The sequence below is a fragment of the Canis lupus genome, chromosome 10, assembly GCF_003254725.2.
Source record: "Canis lupus dingo isolate Sandy chromosome 10, ASM325472v2, whole genome shotgun sequence".
NCBI lineage: Eukaryota > Metazoa > Chordata > Mammalia > Carnivora > Canidae > Canis > Canis lupus.
Window position 1 is genome coordinate 27,998,101 of NC_064252.1, and position 27,308 is coordinate 28,025,408.

General features: G+C 58.4%; 1 protein-coding gene and 2 long non-coding RNA genes across 4 annotated transcripts in view; 2 read left to right on the forward strand and 1 right to left on the reverse strand.

Annotated features, from left to right (window-relative positions):
* Positions 1-449: 449 nt before the first annotated feature.
* On the forward strand, positions 450-3,301 carry LOC125755920 (uncharacterized). Its single transcript, XR_007413477.1, has 2 exons — positions 450-645; positions 2,955-3,301. It is a non-coding gene; the product is annotated as an uncharacterized LOC125755920 (long non-coding RNA).
* Positions 3,302-3,704: 403 nt separating this feature from the next.
* CYTH4 (cytohesin 4) overlaps positions 3,705-27,308 on the reverse strand; it is a 30,713-nt gene continuing 7,109 nt past the window's right edge. The window contains exons 2-13 of one of the 2 annotated variants that reach the window (XM_025460799.3): positions 26,262-26,344; positions 24,130-24,194; positions 22,691-22,757; positions 21,075-21,193; positions 19,848-19,928; positions 17,924-18,036; positions 15,951-16,099; positions 9,960-10,071; positions 8,281-8,357; positions 7,864-7,935; positions 7,179-7,333; positions 3,705-5,698 (exon numbers count right to left, since the gene is read on the reverse strand). In XM_025460799.3, coding sequence (XP_025316584.1) covers positions 5,626-5,698; positions 7,179-7,333; positions 7,864-7,935; positions 8,281-8,357; positions 9,960-10,071; positions 15,951-16,099; positions 17,924-18,036; positions 19,848-19,928; positions 21,075-21,193; positions 22,691-22,757; positions 24,130-24,194; positions 26,262-26,344 — 1,166 coding nt within the window. In that variant the 3' untranslated portion in view covers positions 3,705-5,625. The remainder of the gene's footprint in view (positions 5,699-7,178; positions 7,334-7,863; positions 7,936-8,280; positions 8,358-9,959; positions 10,072-15,950; positions 16,100-17,923; positions 18,037-19,847; positions 19,929-21,074; positions 21,194-22,690; positions 22,758-24,129; positions 24,195-26,261; positions 26,345-27,308) is intronic. The other variant, XM_035696449.2, reaches the window with a different exon arrangement.
* LOC125755921 (uncharacterized) lies at positions 16,097-18,400 on the forward strand. Its single transcript, XR_007413478.1, has 2 exons — positions 16,097-17,336; positions 17,561-18,400. It is a non-coding gene; the product is annotated as an uncharacterized LOC125755921 (long non-coding RNA).

The window sequence follows — 27,308 nt, forward strand, 5'->3', positions numbered from 1 at the left end:
TGTCTCTTATGAATAAATAAATAAAATCTTTAAAAAATAAAAAAGGGAAACCTTCATAAATACTGCCTTCAAGGGCAAAAGTGACAGAGGCCTTAGCTCCTGCCTGGCCCCGTGGGTGCAGAAGTCTGTCAAGCTTCTTTGCTCTCTCCGCCCCACCCCTACCCCTGCTGCTCCTGTCCAGCCTCTGTGGGTCCCTTCCCCTCTGCTCCAGCCCCCTGCTGCCCTGTGCCTCCTTAGTCCCCTGTAAACAGCCAGAGGGACCTCCCATTAATAGCCTCCAGCCACTTGTGGGAGCCCTTCCCTGGCTCCAGGCGCCCAGTGGTCTGCCCTCTGGGTACATCTCTCCTCTGTGCCCACTGAGCGCTTTGGGGGGGCTCCCCAACAGGCCACGCCTCTGTGCTGGGGCTCCGAGCATTTCCCGGAGTGGCCCTGTCTGGCAGGTGTCCTTCCCTTCCTCCTCTCAGGCCCCCTTCCCACACCCCCCCACACACCCTCCCCTTCCCTTCCCACACCCCCTTGCCGCCCCAGTGCTTTGCCCCTTGAGAAGGTCATTTGTCCCTCCCTCTTCTTTCTTCCCTGCCTCTGGCCTCAGACTCCATAGATGCATCGTGTTTGTCCTGGAGCCCAGTGCTGGCCTGGAACCAGGTACCGGAAGAGCATATTCTCCCCCAGGGAGGCCCTGTGGAATCTGGCTTTTCTCCTGGAGGGAAGTTGGATTTTCGGAAGAGGAGGCTGTGCTCACAGCTGCCTAGAGGAAGCTGAGTGGAGTGGGGTGGGAACGATACCGCCAGACGGGGGTGGGGGGTGGGGGGGGAGGAAGGGCTGCTGGTGGGGCCTGGTCGTCTCTGGTGGATGTGGGTCCAGAGAGGGTCAGCCACTTGTCCAAGATCACTCAGCAATTTGGGGCAAGGCCAGGGCTTTGACCTAGATGTGTCTTACTTCTTTAGCCATCCTGGGGGGATGTCTGGCAGGGTTGGGGAGGGGCATGCAGGCTGGGTGGGATGGCTGGGTCTCTGCTGCCCTGTCAGGTCAGGGGACAGGGGAGGGGGGGCTTTCGTGGGTCGGGGGAAGGAGGGGCTCAAAGCCGGCTGCCAGGGTGGGAGGAGACCTGTCTCTGATTCTTTGATGTTCACACTTTGCCGACCCCTGGGGAACGCCTGAGTCATCGCTGAGCCGGCAAACATATTTAGCTCCTTTCATTGTCCCTAGTAAATCAATTTCTCCAGGTCTCTCACACCTGCCGGCTGGACTCCTGGCTGCCCGCCCCCCATCTTCCGCCTGCTGGCATCCGGGCCCAGGGACCCTGCGCCAGCTCCGGGTTACTGGGTGAGAGGCGCTCCCCCTCCCCAGGCAGGGGGCAGCCCGCCCCCTTGCTTCCCAGAGCCCCCTTGCTCTTTCCTACTCCGTCCCAGGGCATCCTGCGCCAAGCCTGTCCTCCCTTGTTCTGGGATGGCCTCTGTTCCACAGCCGGGTTGCTGGATCCCCAGTCAGAGCTTCATGACAAGGGGCACATGGGTCTCAGAGACTCGGGGATCACACCTTTATTCCTGCAGCTCAGCCGGCCCTCTGCTTAGCTCATCTTTCATGGACACCTCTTCCAAGAAGGCTTCCCAGATCTTTAACTCTCCTGCCCCCCTGAATCTTTCCTCCTCCGATGGGCCCAGCCTGTTTTGTACCATGAAAGCACGTGCAACAGTTTGCCTTGTAATAATGATAGCACTTAACATAACTCTGAGTAGGTACCCAACACTGTTCTAAGTATTTTGAACATATTGAATTATTCCCATTTTACTGATGGGAAGTCTGAGGCTCAGATGGCTTGGGAAGGTTGCTTAAGACACAGGGCAGAGCTAAGCCTTGAACCCAGGCCCTCTGTGTGGCTCTCACTACTGCCCCCCTGTGGCTCTTCACCGTGAGTGCCTTTCCTGGCACCTTCTCATCCGACCCCGCCCCCCCACACCCTCTTCCCCAAACAGTCTCAATTCCCCCCCCCCCCGCCCCCCCTCGCTCCCCGGGCAGGGGCAGGGGCAGGGGCTGCACTGTGCCCATGTCTGAGAGTCCCTTGCACAGGGAGGTCCTCACTGGAGGTTTGTGCCATGGAAGTCACCCGGCCCAACCCTTCACGGAGGAAGATGGCATCCGGAGGGGCTAGGCTGCCCGTGGGGGTCCCACAGCCAGGTGGCAGAGAGCCAGGGTATCTGACCCCTGGGCTGAGCTGGCGCCACGGTGCCGGTGCCAGGGGAGAACGCAGGCCCGTGCTCACCTGCGCCCGTGGGGGCTGCTGGAGCCGCAGATCCCAGCTGCTTCCCTTTCCAGGGTGCTCGGCCCACAGCTCTGCTCAGGGCGGAGCCCCCCTCCGGCCAAGGGCAGCCTCGGGTTTGGCTACAAGGTGGAACCTCTCATTCACGTGTGGTGGGAGCCCCCTGCTGCCCAGAGCGAGGAGTGGCGGACCTCGGGGGAGGTGGGCCGAGGCGGCCCCTGGCCCCAAGTCAGAGCCCTTGGTCCTTCCCGGATTGGGATGTGGGCCCTGCCTTGGCCACTCCCCGCACCCAGGGCAGCACCAACTTGCTCCCAGTACCCCTGCCCCTACACACCTGCTCCCGCGGAGGCTGAGGCCCAAGGGAGCCTTTTCAGTTGTTTCATTCTAAAAATTATTGTGCACCTACTGTGTGCCAGGCATGAAGCAGGGGTGGAGCAGGGACAGTCCAGGCCAGAGAGGAGGACGTTCACCGTCAGTGTGTGTGGGGGGGAGGTGCGGGCAGTGACCAGGTGAGCTCACCTCACCGCAAGATCAGGTGTGTGTCCTTCCCCCAACCTGGCTGCCAACAAGCACTCAGCACAGCTCCTCGGAGAAGCCTCTCTGCCCACCCTCTCTGGCCCCTGTGCCCCCCGTCTCTAACGGCACGGGCTGGTCTCGGCCATCCCTGCTCCTTCACGCTTGTCTCCCCCACCAGCACCGTGTCCCCCTGAGGGCGACCGCCGTATCTCCGTCATCCTTGCATGCCTGGTGCCGGGCATGGAGCCTGGTGCATGGAAGGTGTGTGGGCCAAAGGAGAGAATGCACGGAGAAATCCATCAGTTCGGCAGCTTCAGGTCTTCAAGGAGCAGCTCAACGGTGGAATTCCTAGCGGGACGCTGGCTTAGGGTGTGGGGCCCTCTTCCTCGCCCTGCACGTCCAGAGGGGGGCCTAGAATCCTGGAATTCAGGATCCTCAGATTGTGAACCACACGTGGGCTTGTCCCCCATGCAGCGCCTGGAACACTCTACCTACTTAATAAAAATTGTGGGAAGTACAAATAAATGAAGGTTACTGAATTCAAGCTCAGAGCCCTGCCAGTGACCACTGGTGCCAGCCGGCACTTGGGGCCTCGCAGAGGCAGGCTTGTTACCTCCCTCCCGAGGCAGCCGCTCACTCTCCCTGTGGCTGGAGCTGCCTGTTGGGAAGTTCTTCTGCCTTTCTCTGGCCTGGGCAGAGCCACTTGGGCCCTGGCCCTGCCCTGAAGGGACCTCTGTCACAAATGCAGCCTCTGGGGACATCTGTCTGGGGTGACAGCCCTGGAGCCCTGAGGATGAGGGCCCAGGGCCCTCCGAAGACCCACACTTTCCTGTCTGGCCTTCCAGCCTTCATCTGGGAAAGAAATGAGGATGAGTGGGGTGGGGTCAAGGATGGGAGATATGGTCACAGAGAGGAGAGACCCCTCTGGTGACATGAATCATGAGCTTTATTCTCTTTTCTGAGTGATTCCGAGAACAGGTGCTATGCCTGGAAAATCACTGCTTCCACCCTCTCAATGATGGGGGAGGCAGCTGAGGACCAGAGCGGGAACGGGGAGGCTGAGGCCACCCAGCCAGCCTATGCCAGCTGCGGGAGAGGACTCTGGAGCCCATGACCCTCAGCCCAGTGCTCCTTCCGTGGCCCCTGGCTGCCCTTTCAGGGGCCAGAGGCGGTGGCAGACGTGGCCCTCAGTCCCCAGGCTGATGTGGGGTCTGCGGAAGTCCTCAAAAGTCCTCCAAGGCCCCCTGCAGATGCCCAACCCGGGCCCTCTTCAGCACCATGTCCTTACCAGGCACTCGCACACCTCCAGTGACGGGGATCTCACCACTTGAAAGACAGCTACTCTACCCTGACTCCATGAAAGATGTGTGCGTGTCAGTGGGGGTGGAGGGGAGGAGAGCTCGCCTCCCGTGCCCTGGGGAATCCACCTTGCTCTGGCTCGCCCACGGGCTGGCGCTGGGGCAGAGGCAATCACGTATCCTGCTTTCCTGCTGGGGAACCGCCCTGCAGGGACTCCCCCAGGGCCTGTGCGATGGGGGGAGAAGGGCTTCTGGGAAGGCGCCTGTTCAAGGCGTCCTCCTCCTGGTTGGGGCCACCCTGGAGGCAGTGCCTGCTGGGAAGTCAGCTCAACTCTCAACGGCCCTACTGCGGGTCTCAGGATGCCGGGTCGCGGCTGGGGCAGCCCCTCACCTCCACAGGACCCCTGGTCAGCGCTCAGCCTGGAGGCTACGGCTGAGACTCTGCCACAAGCTCCTATGTCGCTCTGTGGCATGGGTGCTGCCTCCAGGCAGCCCTCCTGGTAACCACAGTTCATGAAGCTCTCTTTTCTGGGCTTCCTGGCCATACCACCAGCCCCGCATGAACATGTGTCTGGGATGCTCCCCTTTCTTCAAGAGTTCCACTTGCTCTTCCTCCAAAATGGACATCCTTGCGACTGGAGCCCACTCTGATCCTGGCTTCCCTGCAGCCTTGGGTGCGAGCCCCTCCCGGTGATCAGTCCACAAGCGCAAACACCTCCTGCCAGAAGCTTCTTGGGTGGATCCAGTACAATCTTGTGCTTACCGACAGGAAGTGGCCCGTGAGGAGGGAGGGGACGGCTTGGGCAGCACTGGGATCTGCCGTTGCTGGGGGCAGGGGGGACACGGAAGGGACCAGGACATTTCTATCCCAACCCCACAGTTTTCCAAGAACCAGAAGAGTGTGACCTGGCAGCAGGCACACATCAAGTTGGAGACCAGCTGCGACCAAGACCACGGGCACTGGGCTCCTGGCGTCTGCCAGCGGTTCCGTCCATGGGTCTGAGCTGTGTGTGTGTCCCTCAGGCAGGGACGGCTAAGCCCCTGCTGCAAACAGGGGAGGGGCTGGCTGAGAACCCCCTGAGCGGAAGGAAGAGGCATCACCACGGCCAAGGGCAGGAAGCACTCGGGATCCCCGTGGCCCCTCCTGCCTCAATGGCCCACAGCATTTCAGGTATAGGAGATGTTTAACAGAAGGGGAAACTGAGGCCCAAATGCAGGACAGGGTGCTGGGTGCTGGGGCTGGTTCCTATTCGGCTGTTTCCCTTGCTCCTTGCTGCAGTGACTCGGGGCAGGGAGTGGGGGCCTTTCCTAGCGGTGCCTGGGTGCCCAGCGCCAGGGGATCCGAGTGCCACCTCTGAGCCCTCGGGGTTTCCCACCCACCCTCTGGAACCCTGCCGCCCCTGCCATGCTCCTGTTAGCTTAAAGTAATGGGGACGGGGGTGATGTCTGTGACCCAGGAAAGGGTGCCCTGGGGTGGGACATGTGTCTCCCGGGACCACAGGTGGTAGGCTTCCCGTGAGGCCCCGCCCCTGGCCACCACCTCCAGGAAGCTCAGTGCTTGCTGGCAATCTTCTTCTTCCGAGCAGAGACCAGGTCATAGAAGGGGACACAGGTGATGCTGGCTCTGAAATGAGAGCAGGTGAAAAGATTGCAGGGCTGGGCTGGCTGCCAAGGGGGTGGGGATGGGGTGGGGGTGGGGGGCGGTCCTCAGCTCCCAAGGCTCGAATAGGGGCGTGGGTCTCCCAGGGAAGGGACGACCTGCCCTGCTGCAGGAGAAAGGCCAGATGGCCCCACCAAGGGCCAGGCTGCGGTGAGTCAGCCCCGCCCAAAGTCCCATGGGCGGGGGTAGAGGGTGAGGCTGAGAGCGGACAGCCTTCAGAACTCTGCCCCCAAAGTTCTGTGGACCCCTCTTCCGAATCCCGGGAGGAGGGTTGCCTGGGGGGCTCAGTGGTTGAGCGTCAGCCTTCAGCCCAGGGTGTGATCCCCGAGTCCGGGGATGGAGTCTCACATCCGGCTCCCTGCAGGGAGCCTGCTTCTCCCTCTGCCTGTGTCTCTGTCTCTCTCTGTGTCTCTCATGAATAAATAAATAAAATCTTTAAAAAAAAAAGAATCCCAGGAGGAGGTGGAAAGAGCCCTGGTGGAGCCAGCAGACCCCCTTGTGGGTCTGGCTCTGCCCCCACTGGCTGTGTGGTGGGGCAAGTCCCTCCCGTGGGGGGCTCAGGGCCTCGTCTGTGAAATGGAGCTAAGGGTGGGTTTGGCCTGGCAGCTTCACAGGACTCCTGCCAGGCTGGATGGGAAAGACCCCGCAAGTCCCTAGGACACAGCCCCTGGCCCAGTGACCGCTCCGGTGGCTTCCTCTGGCTGACAGGACCCACTGTCACCCATGTCTCCACATTGCTCCTGCCCCTCACCTGGCTCCTTTCAACCTGCCCCTTCACTGCCCATCTCTGAACCCCCGAATCAGTCCCAACACCGTGGCCTTCCTCACCTGGCCACACCCCTACTGTTTACCAGTCTCCCCAGTGCCCTCAGGAGAAACCCACACTAGCTGCCATGGTGGCGGAGTCCTTGCTATCCTGGGGGGCCTGGTCTCCCACTGCCCGATCCCTGCAGAGCCAGCTGCAACCCCCTCCCCCCGCCCCCTCCTACCCCTGCAATGCCCAGAGGCAATGCCCAGGCCTCTGGGGTGGTGTCCAGGGAGGCCACATGCTCACCTGCCCTCTTGTCTTTGCCAGTCCTGGTCCTCGCCCCTAGAAAGCCCTTCCCTCCATCTCTACTAGGTCTTTCCAGGGCCCCTTTGGATCCTGGTGCTAATGAGTGTGCCATTCACGGGCACTTACCACCGGGCAAAGAGCTTTATATGCAACATCTCTCGGGATCCTCCGGCCAGCCCATGATCTTGGGGCCTCACCTTCTTGTGTCCCCCGTGGGGCCTGGCCAGGGGCTGGCACCAGAGGAGGTGTTTACACCATATGGGCAGGAGGGATTTGCATCCCAGAAACGAGGGGGAGATTCTAGATTTAGCCCCTTTTACAGAGGAGGAGACAAGGCCCAGAGAGAAGCAGAGGCCTCCGGAAGGGCCAGGAGGCCCCGGCAGCCCCTACCTTATGGCCTCGATCCACTGGTCGCGCTCCTCGGCACTGGCGGCAGAGATTCGGTAAGACTCGTGCTTGCCCTCCACCACCTTGCCCTCACCGTCCGTCTTGCAGGCCTTGATCTTCTGGCCCCGGCAGCTGGGGTTGTAGAGCTCCAGGCAGAACTGTGGGGAGGCGGCGGGGTGAGGGCCGGGCAGGGGTGGCAGGAGGGGGCGGCGGGGCTGTGCTTTGCTGGGGGTTCAGTGAGGACCAGCCCCTTGGGGCTCGGACAAACAGCAAGACCCACCCCACCCCGGGCCTGCTTCCCCGGCTGGCAAAGGGGCAGGAGCTGCTCTTCCTCACACTGAGGGCTTCCTATGTGCAAGGCTCCTCCTAAGTCCATCGTTCCCCTAAGACCCCCGGCTGACGGCCGGGGAAACTGAGGCTCAGAAAGAGGCAGAGACTTACTCAAGGTCATTCACCAGTGTCAGAGGCAGGCTCTGAGAGACCATGAGATCGCGCCCCTTTGATGACAGTGACCCGCCCCCAGGGTCCATGGCCTCAGGAGGGAGACAGAGGCGACCCCCAGCCCGGTGGAGGACCTCCTGGAGGACCCAGGCCAGCTGCCCTCTCCTCCCACCCCATTTCAGAAATTTCCCTCCCACCTCCCCCACCGCCTCTCGGCTGGCTCTCAGGACCCCGCTGTGCCACCTACTGGCTTCTTGGGGTCGTCCACCTTCTGCACCGAGAGGTTCTCCAGGGGTATGATTCCCCGGGGCTCCTTGTCCTGCAGCGGTGGAGGGGGAAAGGATCAGCAAATGCAGCCTTGAGACCCAGGGCAGGGAGTGAACTCGAAGGGCCCCCCAAACCCACAGAGGAGTGCACGAATCGTCCCAGACTCTGTCCAGCCCTGGTGGGGGGTAGGGAGCAGGGCACAGCTCGGATCTGGGAGTCACCGGGCCAGGCTGCAAGCTTGACCCTGCCCCTCCTGCTCTCTGCTGCACAGTCTTCCCCTCTGTGAAATGGGTGCAGAGAGGGGCTGAATGATCTCGAAGGAGCCCCAAGCTCTGTTAGTGGACTGCTTGGTGGGAGTCTGGGAGGGGGCGGGGCTGGGGAGGGACCCCTTGCTCACAGTTGTGAACTCAAAGTAGTAGAGACAGTTGTCGGTCAGGATGAACCAGCGGCGCTTCCACGTCTTCACGCGGCCGCCTGCAGGAGCCAGCGGCACAGTCAGCGGACTTCTCCCTGGGCCACCAGCACTTCCTCCCAGGAGAGCAGGGCCTGGAGAGCCTTCCTCTGCCCCCTCCTCTCAAACCTCCCGACCCCTAGCCCACTACGCTTCCCCCCCAGATCCGTCCCTTGGTCACTCAAACACCCTGGTGGCACCCATCACCCCAGGCCTCCCCTGGCCACTTGACCTGGCATTCAAGGCTCCTTGGCAATCAGGCCCCAGGACCAGTGGCCGCCCATTCCCTGTGCTTTTCTGCCATCCTTCCCCCTCAGTTCATCCCTTGGCCTACTTCCCCACTGGCACCGTGCAAAGCATTTCATCTTTTGCCTGACAGGCAACATTCTAGAAGTTTTTAGAAAATGTTTGCTTATTAATCCCTAGAACTGCTTATGAGGAGGGGACCGTTATTAACCCCATTTTACAGATGAAGAGCCCGAGGCATAGGGAGGTACCATTGTCTGTGCATGGCCCTTCAGCAGAGCTCAGATTTGAGCCCGGTGTCCCAGCTCTTGAGCCTGGGTGCTTGGCTGCTGTGACACACACTGAACCCCCCCGGGGACTGTGATCTGACCCCTGGCACATGTGTGGAGGAGCTGGGATCCGCGATTCAGAGCCTCCCTGGGGCTGAGAATGGTCCAGAGGGCAAAAAAGGAGGCTGAGTGGTCCGCGCAAGGGTCAGACTGGGATACGGGCACAGAGATGTGGAGGGCTCTGGGGGCATGGGGATGTGGAGGGCTTGGGGTGGCACGGGGACAGGGAGGGCTCAGGGGGGCACAGGATGGGGAGGGCTGGGGGGCACGGGGACGTGGTGGGCTCAGGCAGGCACAGGGATGGGGAGGGCTCGGGGGGAACGGGGATGTGGAGGGCTCAGGGGGGCATGAGGACATGGAGGGCTCAGAGGGGCCACGGGGACGTGGTGGGCTCAGGCGGGCACCCCCAGCCCAGGTCTCTGCTCCAGCACGAGGTATCTGTCCTTGTCCTTACCTGTCTCCCAACACCCCAGTCCCTGGCTGGGCTGGCTCTGCAGGAGAGGCACCCAGGAGTGTGCTTGGGCAGGGCAGACAGGCCTGCAGCTCCCCTGCTGATTCTGCAGCCAGCCCGGGCACCCCAGCCCCCACCAGGCTCCTCTCTGCAGGCTGGAGGCCCTCCCCCACCATCATCATGCTGAAGGGAAGCTCCCCGGAACCACATCCTGTCCCACTCCCTCCCCCATCCTGCAGGGACACCCAACCCTCTGCCCACCCGCTTGTTGGCTGTGTGGCCTCAGATGGGCACCCCAACCTCTCTGGGCCTGGCTTCCTCAGAAACCTTCCAGGAAGAGACAGAGCTGTGGTTGAAGGCCCGTCAGCCTCTCAGCTCCTCTTCCTGCTTGTCCTCCCCTCCCCCACTGCCCCCTTCTCCCCCAGGACAGACAGATGGAGGGATGGGGCAGGCAGATGGCTGCACTGGGGTCAGGACAGCGGAGGGTTAGCCGGCTCCACCCCTGAGGCCCCATGTCCCGGTGTGCATGTGTCCCGGGCGTGCATGGGAGTCTGAGTGTGTCTGCCTCGTGCCCACGTGTGTGCCCATGTGCGCCTCACCCAGTTTCAGCAGCCAGCCCTCGCGGTCGGGGTTGAAGAAGGTGTGAGTGAGGTCGTTGCCGTCGTCCTCCGGGATGGAGAAGGGTTCGCTCTTGATGCTGTCGAAGAGGTTCTGTCCTCAGAGAAGGGAGGGAAAGGCCCGGCTGTGACATCCATCCCAGTTGGGAGCCTGGGCCTGTGTGGCAACGCTACCTGCTTCCCCCGGGCTGCTGGTCTGCACCTCCAGGCCCTCCGCAGGCCAGGCTCCCCAGCTCTGTGGCCAGAGCACGGTGAGTGGAGGCGGCATTGGCATTGTCTGTATGTCCGCTTGCTGGGGAGGCTCTCCCCCACTGGGCAGGGCGCTCCCCTAGGGCAGGCCTGGGTGTCACAAGCCCCAGGACTCCCCCAGGGGCTGGCCTAAAACAGACTAGCAACTCCTTAGGACCAGGTGGTTGATGCCCATCCTACCCCCCTCCTTGTCCCCCTGACACCCCACCCCCACCCCTGTTGCTGGAATTCCAGCCAGTGGCATGTCACAAGAGCGTAGGCTTGGGTGTCAGGCTCTCTAGGTTAAACTCGCGGCTTAGTCACTTGATGGCTGTGTGACCCTGGGCATGTGCCTCAACCTATCTGAGATGCTGGTCCTTTTTTTAAAAAAATTTTTTTTTAAATTTATTTATGATAGTCATACAGAGAGAGAGAGAGAGAGGCAGAGACATAGGCAGAGGGAGAAGCAGGCTCCATGCACCGGGAGCCTGACGTGGGATTCGATCCCAGGTCTCCAGGATCGCACCGTGGGCCAAAGGCAAGCGCCAAACTGCTGCGCCACCCAGGGATCCCTGAGATGCTGGTCCTTAACAGCAGAAAGGTGCTGATCCCTCAGAGTTCTGGGTGGGGGGCGCCCGCTAAACGGACTACACAGGGGTCAGAGCCCCTCTGTGCTCTAAGTCCAGGGGAAGGTAAAGAGGAGGGAGGAGTACAGCTCCTGCCTTCACCCACCCCCCAGCACCGCTCTTACAGGTCAGATGAGGGAGTCAGAGACAGTCACCCCTGTGTCTAGAGTGTTGCAGGCAAGGATGCTCACCTAGGACCTCTAGACCCCCACATGTTCACCTGTGTGTGTGCACACATAAAGGCTCAGACACACACATACACACACGCACTGGGTCATAGCAGCCAGGGTCAGGGCCTCCTTATGTAACATCCATGAGGGGTGGAGCCCCCTTTTGCCTCCTTGCAGTCACCTAGAGACTTCCAGGTGTACCTCAGGGAGGAGGACACAGAGGAGCGACTAAGGAGGTGGGGATTGACTGCCCATGTCGAGAGGCCCGGCCCAAGGAAAAGACTCAAGGTGGGATGGATGCCAAACTTGGCTCTCAAGGGCAAGGGGGACCTTTGCTGGGTGGACGGTGATCACAGGGGGAGAGTTCCCAGAAAATAGATTTCAGTTCTCCATGCAGGACCTTCTAGCAGTTAGAGCTGCTGGAATATGGATGGAGCAACCTGGTGTGGTAATGACTTCCTCGTCACCAGAGGTACACAAGCCAGGGCTGAGACCTCCCCGTGGGTGAGTTGTGGATGTCTGCAGCAGATCATCCCTGCATGTGCTGAACCCCCTGCCATGGGGCTCTGTGTTCTATGGCCAAACCTGCCCATATTTCCAAGTGTTTGGAAAAACATTCCAAACTGTCTCTGTTTATTAAAACCAATGCTGGATCTCCATCTCGAAGATAATTAAATCATTTCCTTCTGTTGCATTTGTGTATACTGCTGTTCAGATGGTTTCCTTGAGATTTTAAATGAACAATTTCACAAGCACTGTTTGATTCCCCCAAAGTTTTGGAAATGGTGTTTGCTGGCTTTTAAAGGCCTTTTCTGACCTGATAGCTCAGGGCCTGGGGGGTTGGTTACAATTCCACCACAAGCAGGTTTTCTTGGGCCTGAGGGAGGTGTGTTCTGCCCAATCCCAGAGTCCCTGGCTCAGCCTGGCTGTGCTGGGGTGGGTGTAGGCAGCAGCAGGGACCGCTTGCTCTTTTGGGGGAGCCCCTGCACCTCAAGCGCATCTGGGAAGCCCTGTTGCCCCTCCTGCCCAGGCCCAGCCGGGCTCTGGGAAGGCCTGAGATGTGCTGGCCTATCGAACAAAGGCCAGTGGCAGAAAGGCCTTGTCAGCAAACCTGTCAGCGCAAACATTTGGGAGGCCCAGGAGGCAAGCAGGGTGGCAGACAGGGGTGGGGGGCGGCCTCATCCTCCGTGGTACCCACAAGGGGCCCCCTGGCAGCTTCTGCGGGTGCCAGGAGCCGACCGGCTCGCACATTCTGCCCCTCACCCTCTCCGCAAAGGAAACGTCTGGGCTCTGTTCCTGCCCTTGTAAACACCAGCCCTCCCCCGCAGGTAAACACCCCTGCGGGTGGGCGGTGGGGCGGCCACCAAGCCTGGCTGGGTGCACTGTGATCAGAAAGACAAGGCCACCTTCCAACGGTTCTGCTGGTCTTGTATCCGGCTCTCTCGCTGTACCGCATCCCCCCCTCCGCCCCCTTCTCTGGGGACTCACCAGCCCAGACACTCTCTGTCCAGGTTTCTGGGGCGGGGGGGGGGTTGACACCTACTGCCTCTCCCCTAGGCTCCAGGAATGAGAGAACGACTCCCACCTGGGCAAGCAGGACATTTCCTCTTGCTGGCCACAGTGACTGGTGCAGGGAGGACATGTGACCCAAGCCAGCCAATACGCTTTAATTCTGGGACTTTAGTTTTAGCTGCTAAGCTGCCTGGACCATCTCTGCTGCAATTTGAAGACAGTCTGTTGAGGAGGAGAAGGTTGCTGAGAGCTGGAGACACTAGATTGAGTCCTGACTTCACTGAGCACCTGGATCTAGCTGAGCCTGAAGCCCAAAGATCTGAAGCCAAATGGATCCCTGATCTTTCCCATTACGTGAGTTGCGATTCCTTTGGCTAGAAAGCAACGGGTAGCTGGGATACATGGCCAAGTCCTCCATCACAAAACCTTGCCTCCTGGTCTCTGCAGGAGGAAGGGCCCTGGAGTCAGACAGACATGGGTTCGAATCCAGTGTCCTCACAAACTATGAGACCCCTGGCCAGCTACTGCTCTTGGAGGTAAGTTTTCTTTGCTGGAAACTGGGATTGGTACCCACTGCCTAAGGGGGTCAGGAGGACTTAGTGAGAACACGGAGTGCCACAGCTGGGCCCGGGACGTGGTCAGTGCTGACGGAGACGTTTGGACAAGGAGCCAGGAGGTCCAGGACTGCCCGCAGCAGAACATGCCCTGACCTGGGAGACTGTTCCCCTGCCTGAGCCTCAGTTTCTCCACCTGTAACACCAGATGCCAGAGAGCCCCACTTCTTGGCCTCCCCCTCTTCCCCTCTTCCACCGGGAGCTCCCTTTCCGGGCAGGGGAGTGGTTCCCTTCCTGGTGTTTCTTGGGCCCCTGCCATCTGCCGAGCGTCAGGAGCTTGCGCGCATTACCTCTGCTTCTCAGGAGAGCTGCCCAAGGGCGGCGGCACCTGCCCACTTGGCAGGTGAAGAAACCGAGGCTCATGCTCACAGTCACACAGCCAGAAAGGGCCGAGCCGGGATGCGATCTCCCATCCTGTGAGTCCACACCGCGTATACCCTGGCCCTGAGTCTCTCAGGCATTGGGCCTCATCCCTATCAGGACAGCCTGGGGAGGGGGGCTCAGCTCGCCGCCCCCTCCCTCCCGCAGCGCCCCCTCCCACTTGAAAGCATTATGATCCTCGGCAGGGCCCCAGCTCCAGGGCCAGCACGGGGAATCCTGCCACAGAGCGGCCCACTTTGAATACCTGGAGCTGCTTAAAGGTGAGTTCTTGCTTTACAAACAGGGAAGGTGAGGCCCTGAGAGAAGGCTGGCAGGTGCCCCCCATTCCACACAGCACCGGGGCATCCCGCCCCCCGCCCCAGACTTCTGCAGGAAAAGCCCTAAACAGCAAGAACCAGGCTTGTGTGGTTCTCTTTGCCCCTTGGGAAGCTTCTGGAATAATTAGCCACTCTAACGACACAGGCATTTTGCTCAACGCCTTACGGTTCTACACCAGTCCTAAGAGCTGGGAGCTCAGAGGTCAAGCCACTTACTAGAAGGCTCGCAACCAGAGAGGGGGCAAGCCAGGACTTGGATGTGGCTGTGACTCCCACGCTCTGTCCCCTCTCCCCCACCTCTGCGCCTGCTTCTCCGGCTGCCCGGCTGCCCGCTAGGATAATAAACCCTTCCCAGACCTCCCAGGCAGAGTGTGAGGCTAAATTGAGATTCTAGACCCTAAAGCCCTAGAAAGTTACAAGCTCTGTACAAATGTAGTGCATTGTTACTAACAAAAGGCTTGAATAGGAAAAAACCCTTGGGAGGGAGGTGCCCAGGGCTGGGGGGGGGGGGCGGGGGAGTGCTGAGCCCCAAATGCTGGTGTGTCATTAACTCATTATCTGCCAGACCAGGACAGCCTCCTGCCACCAGCACCATATGAGATGAGTTACCGACTCCCCAGTGCATTTTAGATTTGGGGCATTTTACTAAGCGCCAGGGTTTTTAAATTATTATTAATTATTCTTCATAGTGACATAAGCCACCATTTGGAGCCCGTGCTCTGTCCCTGGCATGGGCTATGCCCTTTACATTTTTACAAATTGCTGCTCCCGGCAGCTCCGTGACACAGGCGTCATTATCCTGGTTGAGAGAATGGTGGCTTGGAGAGGTGGGTGAGTCATTCCTCAAGGTCACGGGCTGGCAAAGGTGGGGGAGGGAGGGGAGACGGGATTTGACTCGAGCTCTAACCAGCTCTCAAGCCTTCATTCGGTGTTGTGGTTCCCCCCACCCCATGATAAACTTTCCCCTCTGGGGACCAAGGAGGGTGGTGGGCTGAGGGCGTGGCAGTTCTCAAGCACGGAGGGGGGACACCGAGTGCTTCCAGACCCAGGCTTCCCGCAGACCTCGCAGGGTGCTCAGCCGGGAGGGTGGGGTTCCCACCTTCTCCTCCCTTCCTCTGGCGCAGCTGTCAGTTCATTTCTGCTGCACCAGGCTCTGAATCTCACTCCTGTGTTTGCAAAACTGTTCCTATCTCCGTGTTGCCCGTGGTTAACCACGCAAGCTCCTGAGGCTGTCATTGGAAGCCCTGGATGCTCTGGCTCCACTGTGCCCCCTGTCCCTGGCCACACACCCCACAACCTCAGCCAGCCACTCTGGACGCTTCTCCTTTTCCAGCCAGGCGAGGCCTGGGTTCTGGCTATTTCCCCCCTTCTGGAATGTCCTTTCTCTGTTTCACTCTGTGAAAACTCCCATTCAACCTTTAAGGCCCGGTTCAAAAGTCACCTCCTCTGTGAAGTCTTCCAGGATGGCACCCTTCCTCTGCCCCCAGGAGAGTGATAGTAGTGCCCTCTGCGTCTCTGTAGCTATGTTCTGTAGCTAGCACCACATGAATCACACAGGGCTATAACTCACATGTGCATCATCTTCCCGCCAGACCCTGAACTCGGCCTGGACAGGGCCCTGGTTGACTCATCCCAGGGTGCCCCTCACCGGCACAGGGCCTAGTGCAGTGTGGCAGCAGTGGGGGCTGTTTGAGGAAGAGATGGGAGGTGTGTGTTCTGCTTGGCTCACGAGCTGCCTTGTGGAAGGCCTCAGTTTCCCCCTCTCTGAAGGAGGGAAGGCTTTTAGCAGACCCTGAGGACTTTCACCTCTGACATGCTGACGGGGTGTAAGAACCTGGGATTCCAAGCAGTATACCTGAGTTGGGTGAAGCACCCCTTCTGGAAGGTGCGAATGATGGGTGCCCAGAGTCCCCCCAAAGGGTGAAGGCGGAGAGGACCTCCTGGGTGGACTACGATGAGGGCCACCGGGAACGCCCCTCTGGGGACCAACCCCTTGTGGTAGCCTGTCTGGAGACGGCCGCCGACCTGGGCGCTCCACCTCAGAGGAGCCCCTCTCGGCTGTCCAGGTAAGGATGGGCCCCTCCCGGATCCTGGGACCAGGCGGGTGTGGCCGTGCCCCTCTTACCCGAAGCTGCTCTTCAGGCAGATCACCACCGTCATTGATGCCTCGGTTCATGGACACGAAGCGCTCGAAGGGTGGCCTGTCGCGGACATTGGGGTTGTGGAGGCTGGTGTTCAGCATGATGATGGAGAAGGACAGGACGTAGCAGGTGTCTGTGAGACGGGACAGCGGTCACGGTCCTGGCCCTGGTCACTGTCCCCTCCTCTGCCCTGACCCCACTTCCAGGGGCCAAGCCTCACCTGTCTCAATGCCCCAAAGGGGTCTGTGCTGTCCTAGCTGGGTGTTCGAGGCCCGGCCTCCTCCCCAGTGTCACAGGCCTCCCTGCTCCAAACAGACCTGGTCTGCCACCTGCCACGGTCCTGAGCCCCTCCCACGCCTCCCCGCCTGCACTTTGGCTCCTGCCGGGGTGGTGGTGGGGCCCCCTGCCAGGCACGCAGGCCCCTTCCCTTTGCTCCCCATGTCAACCCTCCCCTTCCTGCTCCAGCTCCAGCCTCTCCCCAGCCCTCCCAGCCTCCCTGCCCACTCTGTTCTCTGCCTCCTCAGAACTCGGAGGACATTTATTGTTGGCTACACTGTTCAAGGCTTAGTCACATGCTGCTTGGCAATCTCACCGGCGTGGCGGAGCTCCTGGGGCCCAGGCCTCCACCCCCGCCCCCCCCACCGTTCCAGTCTTCAGACCTCACCCAGGGAGGGATGAGCCTGGGTTGAGCACTTGGGAGGGGGGGGATTGCTCCTCTGGGGGCATTTTTAGGCCTTGGGTCCCGAGCCAGCCAGGTCCAGCTGTGTCCCCAACTGTCTGGTGGCCCTTGAGAAAGTACCTGACCTCCTCAGCTTCTCCATCTGTGACATTATTAGGTTGAGCTTGAAGTATCTTCACGCCCTAGAACATCGATGATCTTACCTCTGAAAACAGTGATACCCACTGGAACAATCTAACAGTGGCTGGTGCCTGTACTAGGCTGAGCTCCCCAGCCCCCCTGAGACCCTGTGACTAACCCCATCTTACAGAGCAGGAAACTGGGGCACAAGAAGGTCCTGTTACATGCCCGAGGTCGCAAACATCATATTGTTAGAATGTGATTCAAACTGGGGGCTTTAAAATTCCGTCCCTTCTGCACATATTTACTGGGTCCCCGTGAAGTGCCGTGGACTAGGGCTTCGTTGGTGAATAGATTTGATATGGTCCCTACCCCATGGGGTATTTAGGCTAGTGGAGGTGACAGATGGTGACAAGCACACCCCCAATTTATTTATAACTACAAGGTAGGACCCGACTACGGTCGCAGAGCCATGGACAAGCCACGTCTCTCCTCTGAGTCGGTATTACATGCAGAGAGGGGAACATCGCTGACCTCAGAGTGGATGCAAGGATGACCTGCCTTTGCACAGGTGAATGGCACACAGGTAGTGCTCAATGAATGGAATTCGTTATTGTTGCCATGGTAACTTCAGGTACAGAGGGGAGGCCAGGACAAGCCTGCCGTGATGACTTCTTGCCCGCCCTGCTGGGGGCCGGGTGGTGGTCTGGGGTACTCATCTTTGTTGATGTCTCTCTATACCCTGGGCTCCCGATGTCCTGCCCAGAGTGTTTCCTGCTTCTGGCCTTTGCTCAGATGGAAACTCCTGCCTGAAAGGTCCTTTCTCCACCTTGACCTCCTGGAGAACTCCTATTCATCCTTTAAAGCCCTGGTGAGCCCCCACTGCCTCTAGGAAGCCGTCCTGGATCTGCGACCCCCCCATCGCTGCCCTCAGACGGGGGTCCTGTGCATTATTTCCTGCCTCCTCTCCCAAGGACCGTGCCCCGAGGCAGCTCTGCCTGACAAGCACCCAGCAGAGGGCCTTGTCAGTGAAGAAGTCTGGGCTCCCACGGTCTGGATGCTTGGGGTGGAGGGTGGGGAGACCCCAGGGGGGGGTGGCCATGGTGCCTACAGATCCCGAGGGGTCCCGTGGCCCTCGGTCCCCTCCCACACGGTCACCTGTGGACTGGAAGACGCCTGGGTTGCAGAGGCAGTAGCGGGTGGCAAACGTCTCCATCATCCGGTCGATCTTCTGGGCCTCGCCTGGCAGCCGGAAGCTCCACAGGAACTGTCTGGGGGAGGAAGGGGGCTGTGGGAGGTGGGGCGGGTGCAGATCTCCGGGCTATGGGGTCCGGGGACCCCAGGGAAGCTGCTCTGTCTCTCTGAGCTTTGGTCTTTATCCTCTAAATGGGAGAGTCTGTCGCTGTCGCTAGGCTCACGGGGAGGTGCCCTTGCTTTCAAAGTGCAGGAGTGGGGCAGCTGGGTGGCTCAGCGATAGAGCGTCTGCCTTGGGCTCAGGTTGTGATCCCGGGGTCCTGGGATTGAGTCCCATTTGGGCTCCCTGCAGGGAGTCTGCTTCTTCCTCTGCCTGTGTCTCTGCCTCTCTCTGTGTGTCTCTCATAAATAAATAAATAAATAAATAAATAAATAAATAAATAAATAAAGCTTAAAAAAAAAAAAAACAACTACAGGAGTGGAGTGTGTGCTCCCCTCTGCCCGTCTAGGACCGAGCACCCTTTGTGGTCCCCTCTGCCTCGTCCGGGGGGGCCTCTGTCTGCCCTGGGATCTGACTGGGGACTATTGGGCAGGTGCCACCCCCTGCCTGGACTTCCTGTTCTTCAAACCTAAGCACTTCCAGAGCTTCAAACTTAGCTCCTCAAGGGCAAGGACTTTCTGTGCTGCTCCCCTCACATCTCCAGCTAGGTCTCATCCCGGCCCAGGGCACTCATGGGCTGCTTGGTAATGAGTGAAAAGAAGGAAGGAATGGATATTGGAGACTCCCAACCACCTCCCCGTCTCCCTTAAAGAGAATGGGAATTGGAGGGAAGGCCACATTGCTTGGATGGTGGTGGCTTCTTCCTTTTCTGCCTTGCAAACTCCTATTCATCCTTCAAAGCCCAGGTCAAATGCCCCGGTTCAGGAGCTGATTTTCCAGGCATGACCTATAGCAGTAAGACTTGCTAAGCCAATTCTAAGTCCTTTCTGTTTGGTTCTAAAGCCCTATGGATTTGGTACTATTATTATTATTATTATTAGTTATTTATTTAAAAAGATTTTTATTTATTTATTTGATGAGAGAGAGCGAGAGAGCACACAAACAAGAACATGAACGGGGTAGAGAGGCAGAGAGAGAGGGAGAAGCAGACTCCCTGCTGAGTGCAGAGCCCGATGTGGGGCTCAATCTCAGGACTCTGAGATCATGACCTGGGCTGAACCCAAGAGTTGGATGTCCAACTGACTGTGTTACCCAGGTGCCCCTAATTTGGTATTTTTATTATTTCCATTTTACAGATGAAGAAACTGAGGGACAGAGAGTTTGTGTGTGTGTGTGTGTGTGTGTGTGTGTGTGTGTGTTTGTGTGTGAGACTTGCCCCAGGGGTGAGTCATAGAGCTGGGATATGAGCCGGGCAGTCCGGCTCCAGAGTTTAATATGTAATAGTAAAGGGAAGACCTACTACGCTGTATTAATAAAATACACAAAACACTGAGCTCAAGAGTGTGGGGTGGGCGGAAGTAGCAGTAACAGCACGATTGTTAGGCTATAATGACGCAATGTAATAACCCGAGGGGCACCCGGGAGGCACACCCATGAGCCGCCTGACCTCAGCCCGCGGGGTGGCTGCGCTCAGCAAGAGTTCCTGCTCCTTGCTTCCTCCTTTTGGCTCCTGATGCTGTGTTTGTGCCACTAACCTGTGTGGCTTCTGATCCCCCTGCCTCCCCAGCTGCCCCCTGCCTGGGTCTCCTCTCCTGATCCCCCCGACCCCCAGGCTGCCCCCCTCTCAGCTGCCCCCTGCCCAGCTCTCCTCTCCTGATCCCCCTCATCCCCCCATACCCCCAGGCTGCTCCTCCCCAGCTGCTCCCCACTCCTCTCTGGACCACTCACCTGAGGGCCTGCACAAGGTTGAGGTTGGCAAACTCGTGGCAGTCCACGAAGGCCTGGAGGACCTGCAGGTTGAAGGGATCCCTGGAGAGGGCAGGAAGGAGGGCACAGGCACTTGGGAACTTGCTGGACCCTCCTCTGGTCCTCCTTCCTGATCCAGCACCTTCCAGTCCATTCACACCCTCTGATCCCACATCATCCCACCCCCCAGGCCCCCATGGCTCGCCAGCCCCGTTCTCACTCCGAGGGGAGCTCCCGCTCTGCAGCAGCCTGCGCTGCGTCACTTCCTGCCTGGAGGACCTCCCCGAGGCCCAGTGTCCTCAGCTGTAAAACGGAGAGACCGACCATGCCTGCTCCTATCTCTTCCTTCCCTCTTCCCAGGTCAAATCTGGAAGCTCCATCCTTTTTTGCCACCTGCATCTCTCGCTCTCTTAGGAGAAGGAATGTGTTCACTGGGGGGCCGGCCTGGGAGAAGGGCTGTTACACTAGCTCCCCCCTTGTCACCTGTAGCCCACCTGCCATTCTCAACAGCCAAAGGGGTCCTTGCTCACCATTTCTCTGCCCAGAACCCACCCATGCGGCCCTACCTTGTCACCTACTACTTCTTCCCTCCCTTGGCCTCTTCTAATCTCACCAGCCTGCTATTCCTTGAGCATGCTTCTGCCCCAGGGCCTTTGTACCTGCTGTTCCCTTTGTCTGGAATGCTCCTCCCCCAGATGTCTTCACTGCTCGCCTCTTTTAAGCCTCCAACATCACTTTCTCCATGAGACCCTTCCTATCCACAGTTTTTAAAGTCACAGTCCATGACCTGCCATTCCCCATGCTTCTCATCTCCCTTCCCTGCTTTATTCGCATTCCACAGAACTTACAATTTTCTAACATACATTACATAGTTTGGGATCTGTCTTTCTCACTAGAATGCTTCTCCCTGAGGGCAGGAGTTTTTGCCTTGTTCACTAATATAAATCTGGGGATTGGACACTGCCTGGCACACAGCAGATACTAAAAAATATTTATTCATTGAACAAATGGGTGAATAAAGAAAGGAAGGAAGTCAGGCTTGGAGGTGGAGGGAGTGATCAGTTAGCCGGCTCAAGTCCAACAGTTATGACTTCCCTAACATAACTCACTCCCTCATTTACCTGCACACACACACACACACACACACACTCACCTGTGTGCACCTGCACACCCTCATCCCTATCCCCCTGAGGCCATGCCCCACCTTACCTCTCCCCCAGATAGGTGCCGATGGCTGTCTTATTGAGGCCCTCACCCTTATACAGGAACTGGGCGATCTCCTGGACATCGGGGGTCAGCAGTTTGTGCTCGATGAGGTACTGGATGCCCTGGAAGGAGATGCACAGAGCCCACCATCAGCCCCCACACAGCAGCTGGCCTGAGGGGAGGAAGGGAGGGGGCCAGGCGGTGGGTGGGGTACAGGGGCCTGGCATCCTGACATTGGCCCCGACTGTTCTGAGACTTTGTGTCCCTCCTTAGTAGACGCTGCCTTTGTATGGTGGTGAGTTCCCCGCCACTAGAGGCATGCGAAGAGAGACAGCATTTCAGCAATGAGCCAGGTTCACACCACATGCTCCCCAGGTCTCCTTCAGTCTGAACTCTTGGATTATATGCTTCAATGATTCCATGAATTTATAATTTTAAGAGTCAATGATTCAGACACTTCTTTTGTCCCCTTAATACTCATCTATTTAAAAATAGTGTTTCTTTTTTTTTTTCTCACAAGTAATCTATGTCCATTGTATAAAAACTAGAAAAAAAAAAACCCAGCTAAATCAAAGGGAGAGGAAATTGCCAGGTCCCACAATGGGGAGGGAGGAAGACAGTGTCTATTGTGGCAACTTTCAGAGGGAGACAGTGTCCATTGTGACAACTTTCCTTCCCTTTATACATGAAGCTGCTTTTCTGACTTGATGATGTCACTAACACCTCTCCTCCCCAGCTCAGGCACTCAGAATCGGTCCTTCTAATTTTGGGAGTTTGGGGGGGTTGGGCTCTGGTTTTCAGTGAGGGCCCTTTCGTGTCCCGCTTGACTCAGGGAAGACGTTGCTGGGAGAAGAGGGGCCGGGTTTGGGGGGCCTCTCAGTGACTGGCAGAGGGTCTTGGGGACCCCTCAGGGGCCCCTCCCGGTGCTCTGGTGGCCCGTGTGCACACATCCACCTGCGTGCACGTGTGTATTCCGTGTGATGGTCTTGAGGCTGCAGAAGGCACATGGGTGTGTGACCCTGTGAGCCTGTGTCACTTGATGAGGAAGAGGCAGCCGTCTCAGCCAGAGCAGTAAATTTCCAGGGACCCCTTGGCTGCCCTGACCCCACCTCTGTGTGTCAGCTCTGGCTTCCTCTGGTCTTTGTTCCAGCAGGAAGGGAACTGGCTGCCACCTCGCTGGGTGGGGGAGGGAGGGCCGAGCAGGGGCCAAGCCCTGAACCCTCCATGCTCCCTGCCCGCGCCCCCAGACTGGTTGCCCCCAGCAGAGAGGCTGGAAGACACTTCGGGGCACTGAGCCCCAGAATCTCAGGGCCCCACTGTCCAAAGACCGACTCACAAAGGAGGAAGCAGAGGCTCGGCCAGGAGACTCCAGGTTGGTGAGCTTCACAGAATGTGCCCACGTCCTCCTGGCTCCCACCTCATGCTATGTTTTGGGGTGATAGCCCTTCAGCCATGACAGGCTGTGGACACTGGACGGGGTACCGGGCTCGGCTGGGCCTCAGTTTCCTCATTTGTAAGGCGGGTAATGGTCAGTTGAGGGCAACAGGAGGACATTGAGAAGGGGTCCAGCACGCAGCTCCCCCAGCCCCATGACCCCCGAGTCCCCCTCAACTGCCTACCTTCATGGGATCCATGTTGAACTTCTTACGCCCGATGCACAGCTCCTTCTCCTTCTGGGCCAACCGGCTGCAGACACAAAGATGTCAGTCTGGACTGCCCCTAGGACCCCAGGGCTCCCCGTCAATGCCCAAGGATGCTTTTCTCAACTAGAGCCAGCTTCCCCCAAGAACCTCCAAGTGGGGTCCTTGCACCCGGAGAGCTTGAGACATGCAGAGTCCGGGCCCCTCCCAGAGCTACTAAACCAGACTCTTCCCATGGGCCCTGGGAACCCAGAGTTGCCCACCAGGGAAAGCATTCAAAGGCCCCTGTGCTCCAAGTGGGGGCAGGATTACAGGGAGGCTGGGGGTGAGGGCACAGGCTCTGGGGCCAGGCTCCTGGTGCAAATCCTGCTGCACTGCTTTGTTAGCTGAGCCACATCAGGCAAATCACTTTATCTCAGGGGACTTAGTTTTTTCATCTCTAAAATGGGGACGACACCATCCCATGCCTCCCAGCATTGTTGAGAGGTTCAAGAGTTCAAAACAGCTCGGTGGTAGGTGCTGCGTAAGTGTGATGCTGTTGCTGGAGCCGGAACAGAGCACCTGGAGATGCAGGGCAGCCATGCGCGTGCCCATGTTTGCCTGCGTGCATGTGAGGGGTGTCGGGCTGGAATGGTGACCAGAGGCATTGGAGACCAGGGGGTGGCAGGAGCAGGGTGTGATTTCCTGAGACACATATGTAGGAGTCAGTGCCTGGGGCCTTAGGGAATTACGTAGGGACCAGAGTTGTCTCTCTCTTTTTTTGAGAGAGAGACTGCGAGAGAGCACCAGTGGGGGAGGAGAGGCAGAGAGAGAGGGAGAAACAGACTCCCCACTGAGTGGGGAGCCCAACGTGGAGCTCCATCCCTGGATCCTGGGATCATGACCTGAGCTGAAGGCAGACGCTTCACTGACTAAGCCATCAAGGTGCCCCACAAGTGGGGAAACTGAGGCCCAACTGGGGGTCAGGGACCCACCCCAGGTCACAGAGCCAGTGGGACTCTCCCCATAGGAGGGGCAGTGGATGGCACCCTAGGGGGGGTGGTGAGGTGCTCCAGCCTTGGCCTTGCCATGGGCCAGGCTCTGTCCCCGTGAGGCCTTGGCTCTTCCTCCTCCTCCTCAGGGCTGAGCTCTCATGATACTCCTGGCTGACGATTGATCACGGTCTGGGTCAGGGTGGGTTGGGAGAGACTCTGTGTGGAGGGGTTGAGGGAGGAGGTATCTCCCAAGAGAGGGGGCTGCTGGAAGTGCAGACCAGCCCAGACCACGTGGTGGAGTCTAGGGCCCTCCCTGTTCCATCCTGTCTCCACCGCCTCCTCCTCCAGGCGGACCTCTGACTTCACCAGGGCATGGCCCTTGCTTCCTCATGCTGGTTCCTGGTGTGTGGCAGCTTCCCAGGGGCCCCTGGCCTAGCCCCTCACCTCTCCTCCGTGGTCTCGAAGCAGTCAATCTGGGCAAATACATCTGCGATCTCATCTTTCAGCTTCTGTGGGGTGGCAGGGGGCACGAAGGGTAGGAGAGTCAGGGACGGAGGCTGGGGCGGAAGGGGATTCCTGACCCCCTCACAACCACTTCCACCGCTGGGCATGACCCCTGACTCCACTGAGAGACCCTATCTCTGTAGATCCCTTTCCCAGATGTTTCTTATCCTCACAATCCCATGCCAACCTGTTGCCTGTTTATACCCAATTTCCGCAGGCTCCTGTCTTGGGGGAGGCAGTCCCCAAGGCCCACCTTTCGCCCCACTCTATTTCCAGCCTTCGATTTCCCCTCTGCAGCTGTGAGGTCGTCTGCCCTTTAACAGAACCCACTCGACAAGCCCTCCTCCACCAGGTGCCAGCTTCCTGAAGCATAGCTTGGAGCCCACCCTTTCCCAACTCCCTCTGTGGTTCCCTACTGCCTCCCGAGTCAAGGGGCTCGAACTCCCCACCTCAGACCAGGCCCCAACTCCTCTCTGGCTTCCATTCCCCATCCATTTACTCTGTCGTTTGCCCTTGACTTGGTACTCGCTCTGTGCCAGGAGTTATGGGTATACCAGGGTGCCAGTCAGTAAGGCCCCCTTCTCAGGGACCCAGTGGGATTTCCCGAAGAGGACACTGAAGTACAGGGTGGTGAAGTGACATGTCCAAGGCCTCATTCCAAGTCCATGTCTTCCCCATGCCTCTTAAACCTCCGGGGGCAGAGGACCCTCTAATTCCGCCAACCATGACCACTGGGCAGACAGCAGAGGGGCACCTGTCCAGCTTCCCCTTCAAGGCTGCACCATGAGCACCTGGCAAGAGCCCCTAAAGCCCACCCAGCCCTTCCTCATCTTCCACTGGAATCTCTGGGGTGAGAGTGATCCCCAGGCTTGTCCGGGACCCCAGGGGCAGCGTGGGGCCTGGAGACGATACCTGAGCCCAGTCAGCATCTGTCCATGTGATCTTGGCCAAGTCACTGAGCAGCTTCCCCATGATTCACTTGCAAGTATTAATTGAGCACCTACTGTGCTCTGACTATTGAGCTGGGGATATGGTGGTGGGCAAGAGAAACCCAAGCTTTCATGGTGGGGTTGGGATCATGGTGGTCATGGGCAAATGATATGACTGAGCAAAAAAGATCAGAGTAGCTACACTCGAGCAAGCACAGTGTAAGGGACGGGCTTGTCCAATCACCATGTGGTACCTGAAGATAATGGAACATTGTGTGTCGATTATACTCAAATAAAAAAGAAAAATAAAATGATCTGAGTTATGGTATAAGGAGAGCCTGGCACATGGTAGGTCTCAGTAAAATAGTTGCTGAGTGAATGACTTTGTATCTTCTGCTTTCTCAGGTATATAGGGGTGGGGGGTAGGGGTGGGGTCCTAGCCACAGCCAGGGGGGGTCAGGGCAGTCTTTAGGAGGCGGCACTCGAGCTGACAATGACGTAATGAGAAGGAGGTGCCACAGAGAGAGCTTGGGAGAGTCCCAGACAATGGGATTTTGAGTTCTGCGTGTGTGTGGACATGTGGACGTATGTGTGTGATGCAAAGGCCCAGGGGTAGGACTGAGCTCAGCACATTTCCAGGAACAGAACCCGGGCCTGCCTCGGGGGTTGCTAAGAATCCGATGAGGAAACGTCTGAGCAACTGGTGCATTAGCAAGTGCTTGGCACGTACCGGTGTTATCTTGACGAAATGGTTTAAATTTTAGGGGGGATGAAACTAAGGCCCAGTGTGGAGATGAGAGCTGACGGGAGTAGAGCCTGCTGTGCCGTGAAGCGTATGGAGCACCGGGTGGGGCTCGGCACACAGTAGCTGCCTCACCTATTGCCCTTCCTCCCTCCCCCGTGCTCCTGGCTCTCTCCGGATCCTGGTAGCCGGGCCTGGCAGTGGGGAATCCTCTCCTGGGATTCTGGTCTCCCCACTCCCGGGGGCCGGGGCTGAGGCCAGGTGCGGGCTGGAGTCCAGCCCCCCTGTCCGACCAGGCTCGGGTCAGCGGTGAGTGGGGAGGTGTGTGCGCTGTGGGAGGGTGTGTGCGTGGGTGGGTGTGCTTGGAGGGAATGTCAGCATGAACATGGGTGTGCACACACCTGGATATCTTCCAGAAGCTGCTTCCGGTGCCACTTGATCCGCTGCAGCTCCTCTGTCTCCCCGCTGCTCAGCTCCGTTGGGTCTGGAGAGAGAAGCTGCGGTCACTGGCCCATTCACCACTGTCCCCTCCATCACTCGGCTCCAGCCACACAGGCCAGCCCTTGCTTCCCCAGGGCCCTCTTCCCTCCAGAAAACCATGGCTTCCTTGCCCTCGTCACCCAGGCTTTAGCCCAGATGTCACCTCCTCCAGGAGGCCTTCCCTGACTACCCCCTAAAAAGCAGGCCCTTCCTCCATCCTCCTGTTCGACCAAACTTGGTACCTTCTGGGTACAGGCTCCCTGGAACCATCTTGTTTATTTGCATCTTAACAAAAAAAAAGGTTTTATTTATTTATTCATGAGAGACACACAGAGAGAGGCAGAGACACAGGTAGAGGGAGGAGCAGGCTCCCTGTGGGGAGTCGCAATGTGGGACTCAATCCCAGGATCCCAGGATCACGCCCTGAGCTTAAGGCAGCAGATGCTCAACCACTGAGCCACCCAGGCGCCCCTATTTGCATATTTTCTGTTTTACGCATTATACTCCCAGCACCACGGAAGCAGGCACTTCAGTGTTGCTCACTGCTGCATCCTCAGCCCCTAGAAAGACCCCGACAGATAGGCGGTACTCAAAATACTTGCGTTTATCCTTCCTTGGGACTTTCATGTACTCTTTCCCTGGATCACCTGTTTATCACTTATCCACTTATTTATTTGCACAACCAGGAAGTGGTGTATCATTTTGCCTCTCATGCCATTGGCCAGATGGAGCTATATGACCACACCCAGCTTCAAGGGAAGCTAGGAAATGAGCTTTTAGTATGGTGGTCCTGATACCCTTACTACGTAAGATGGGGAGACTGGGTTTAGGGAGACCATTCATAGTTCCTGCCCCAGACACTGAGGCTCAGAGAGATGAGGTGGCCTGACCAGGGTTGCACAGGACAAGCTGTTGAGCCAGAGAGGAACTTGGATTGGGCAGGCTACAAAGCCTGGGTTTGTTCCTCA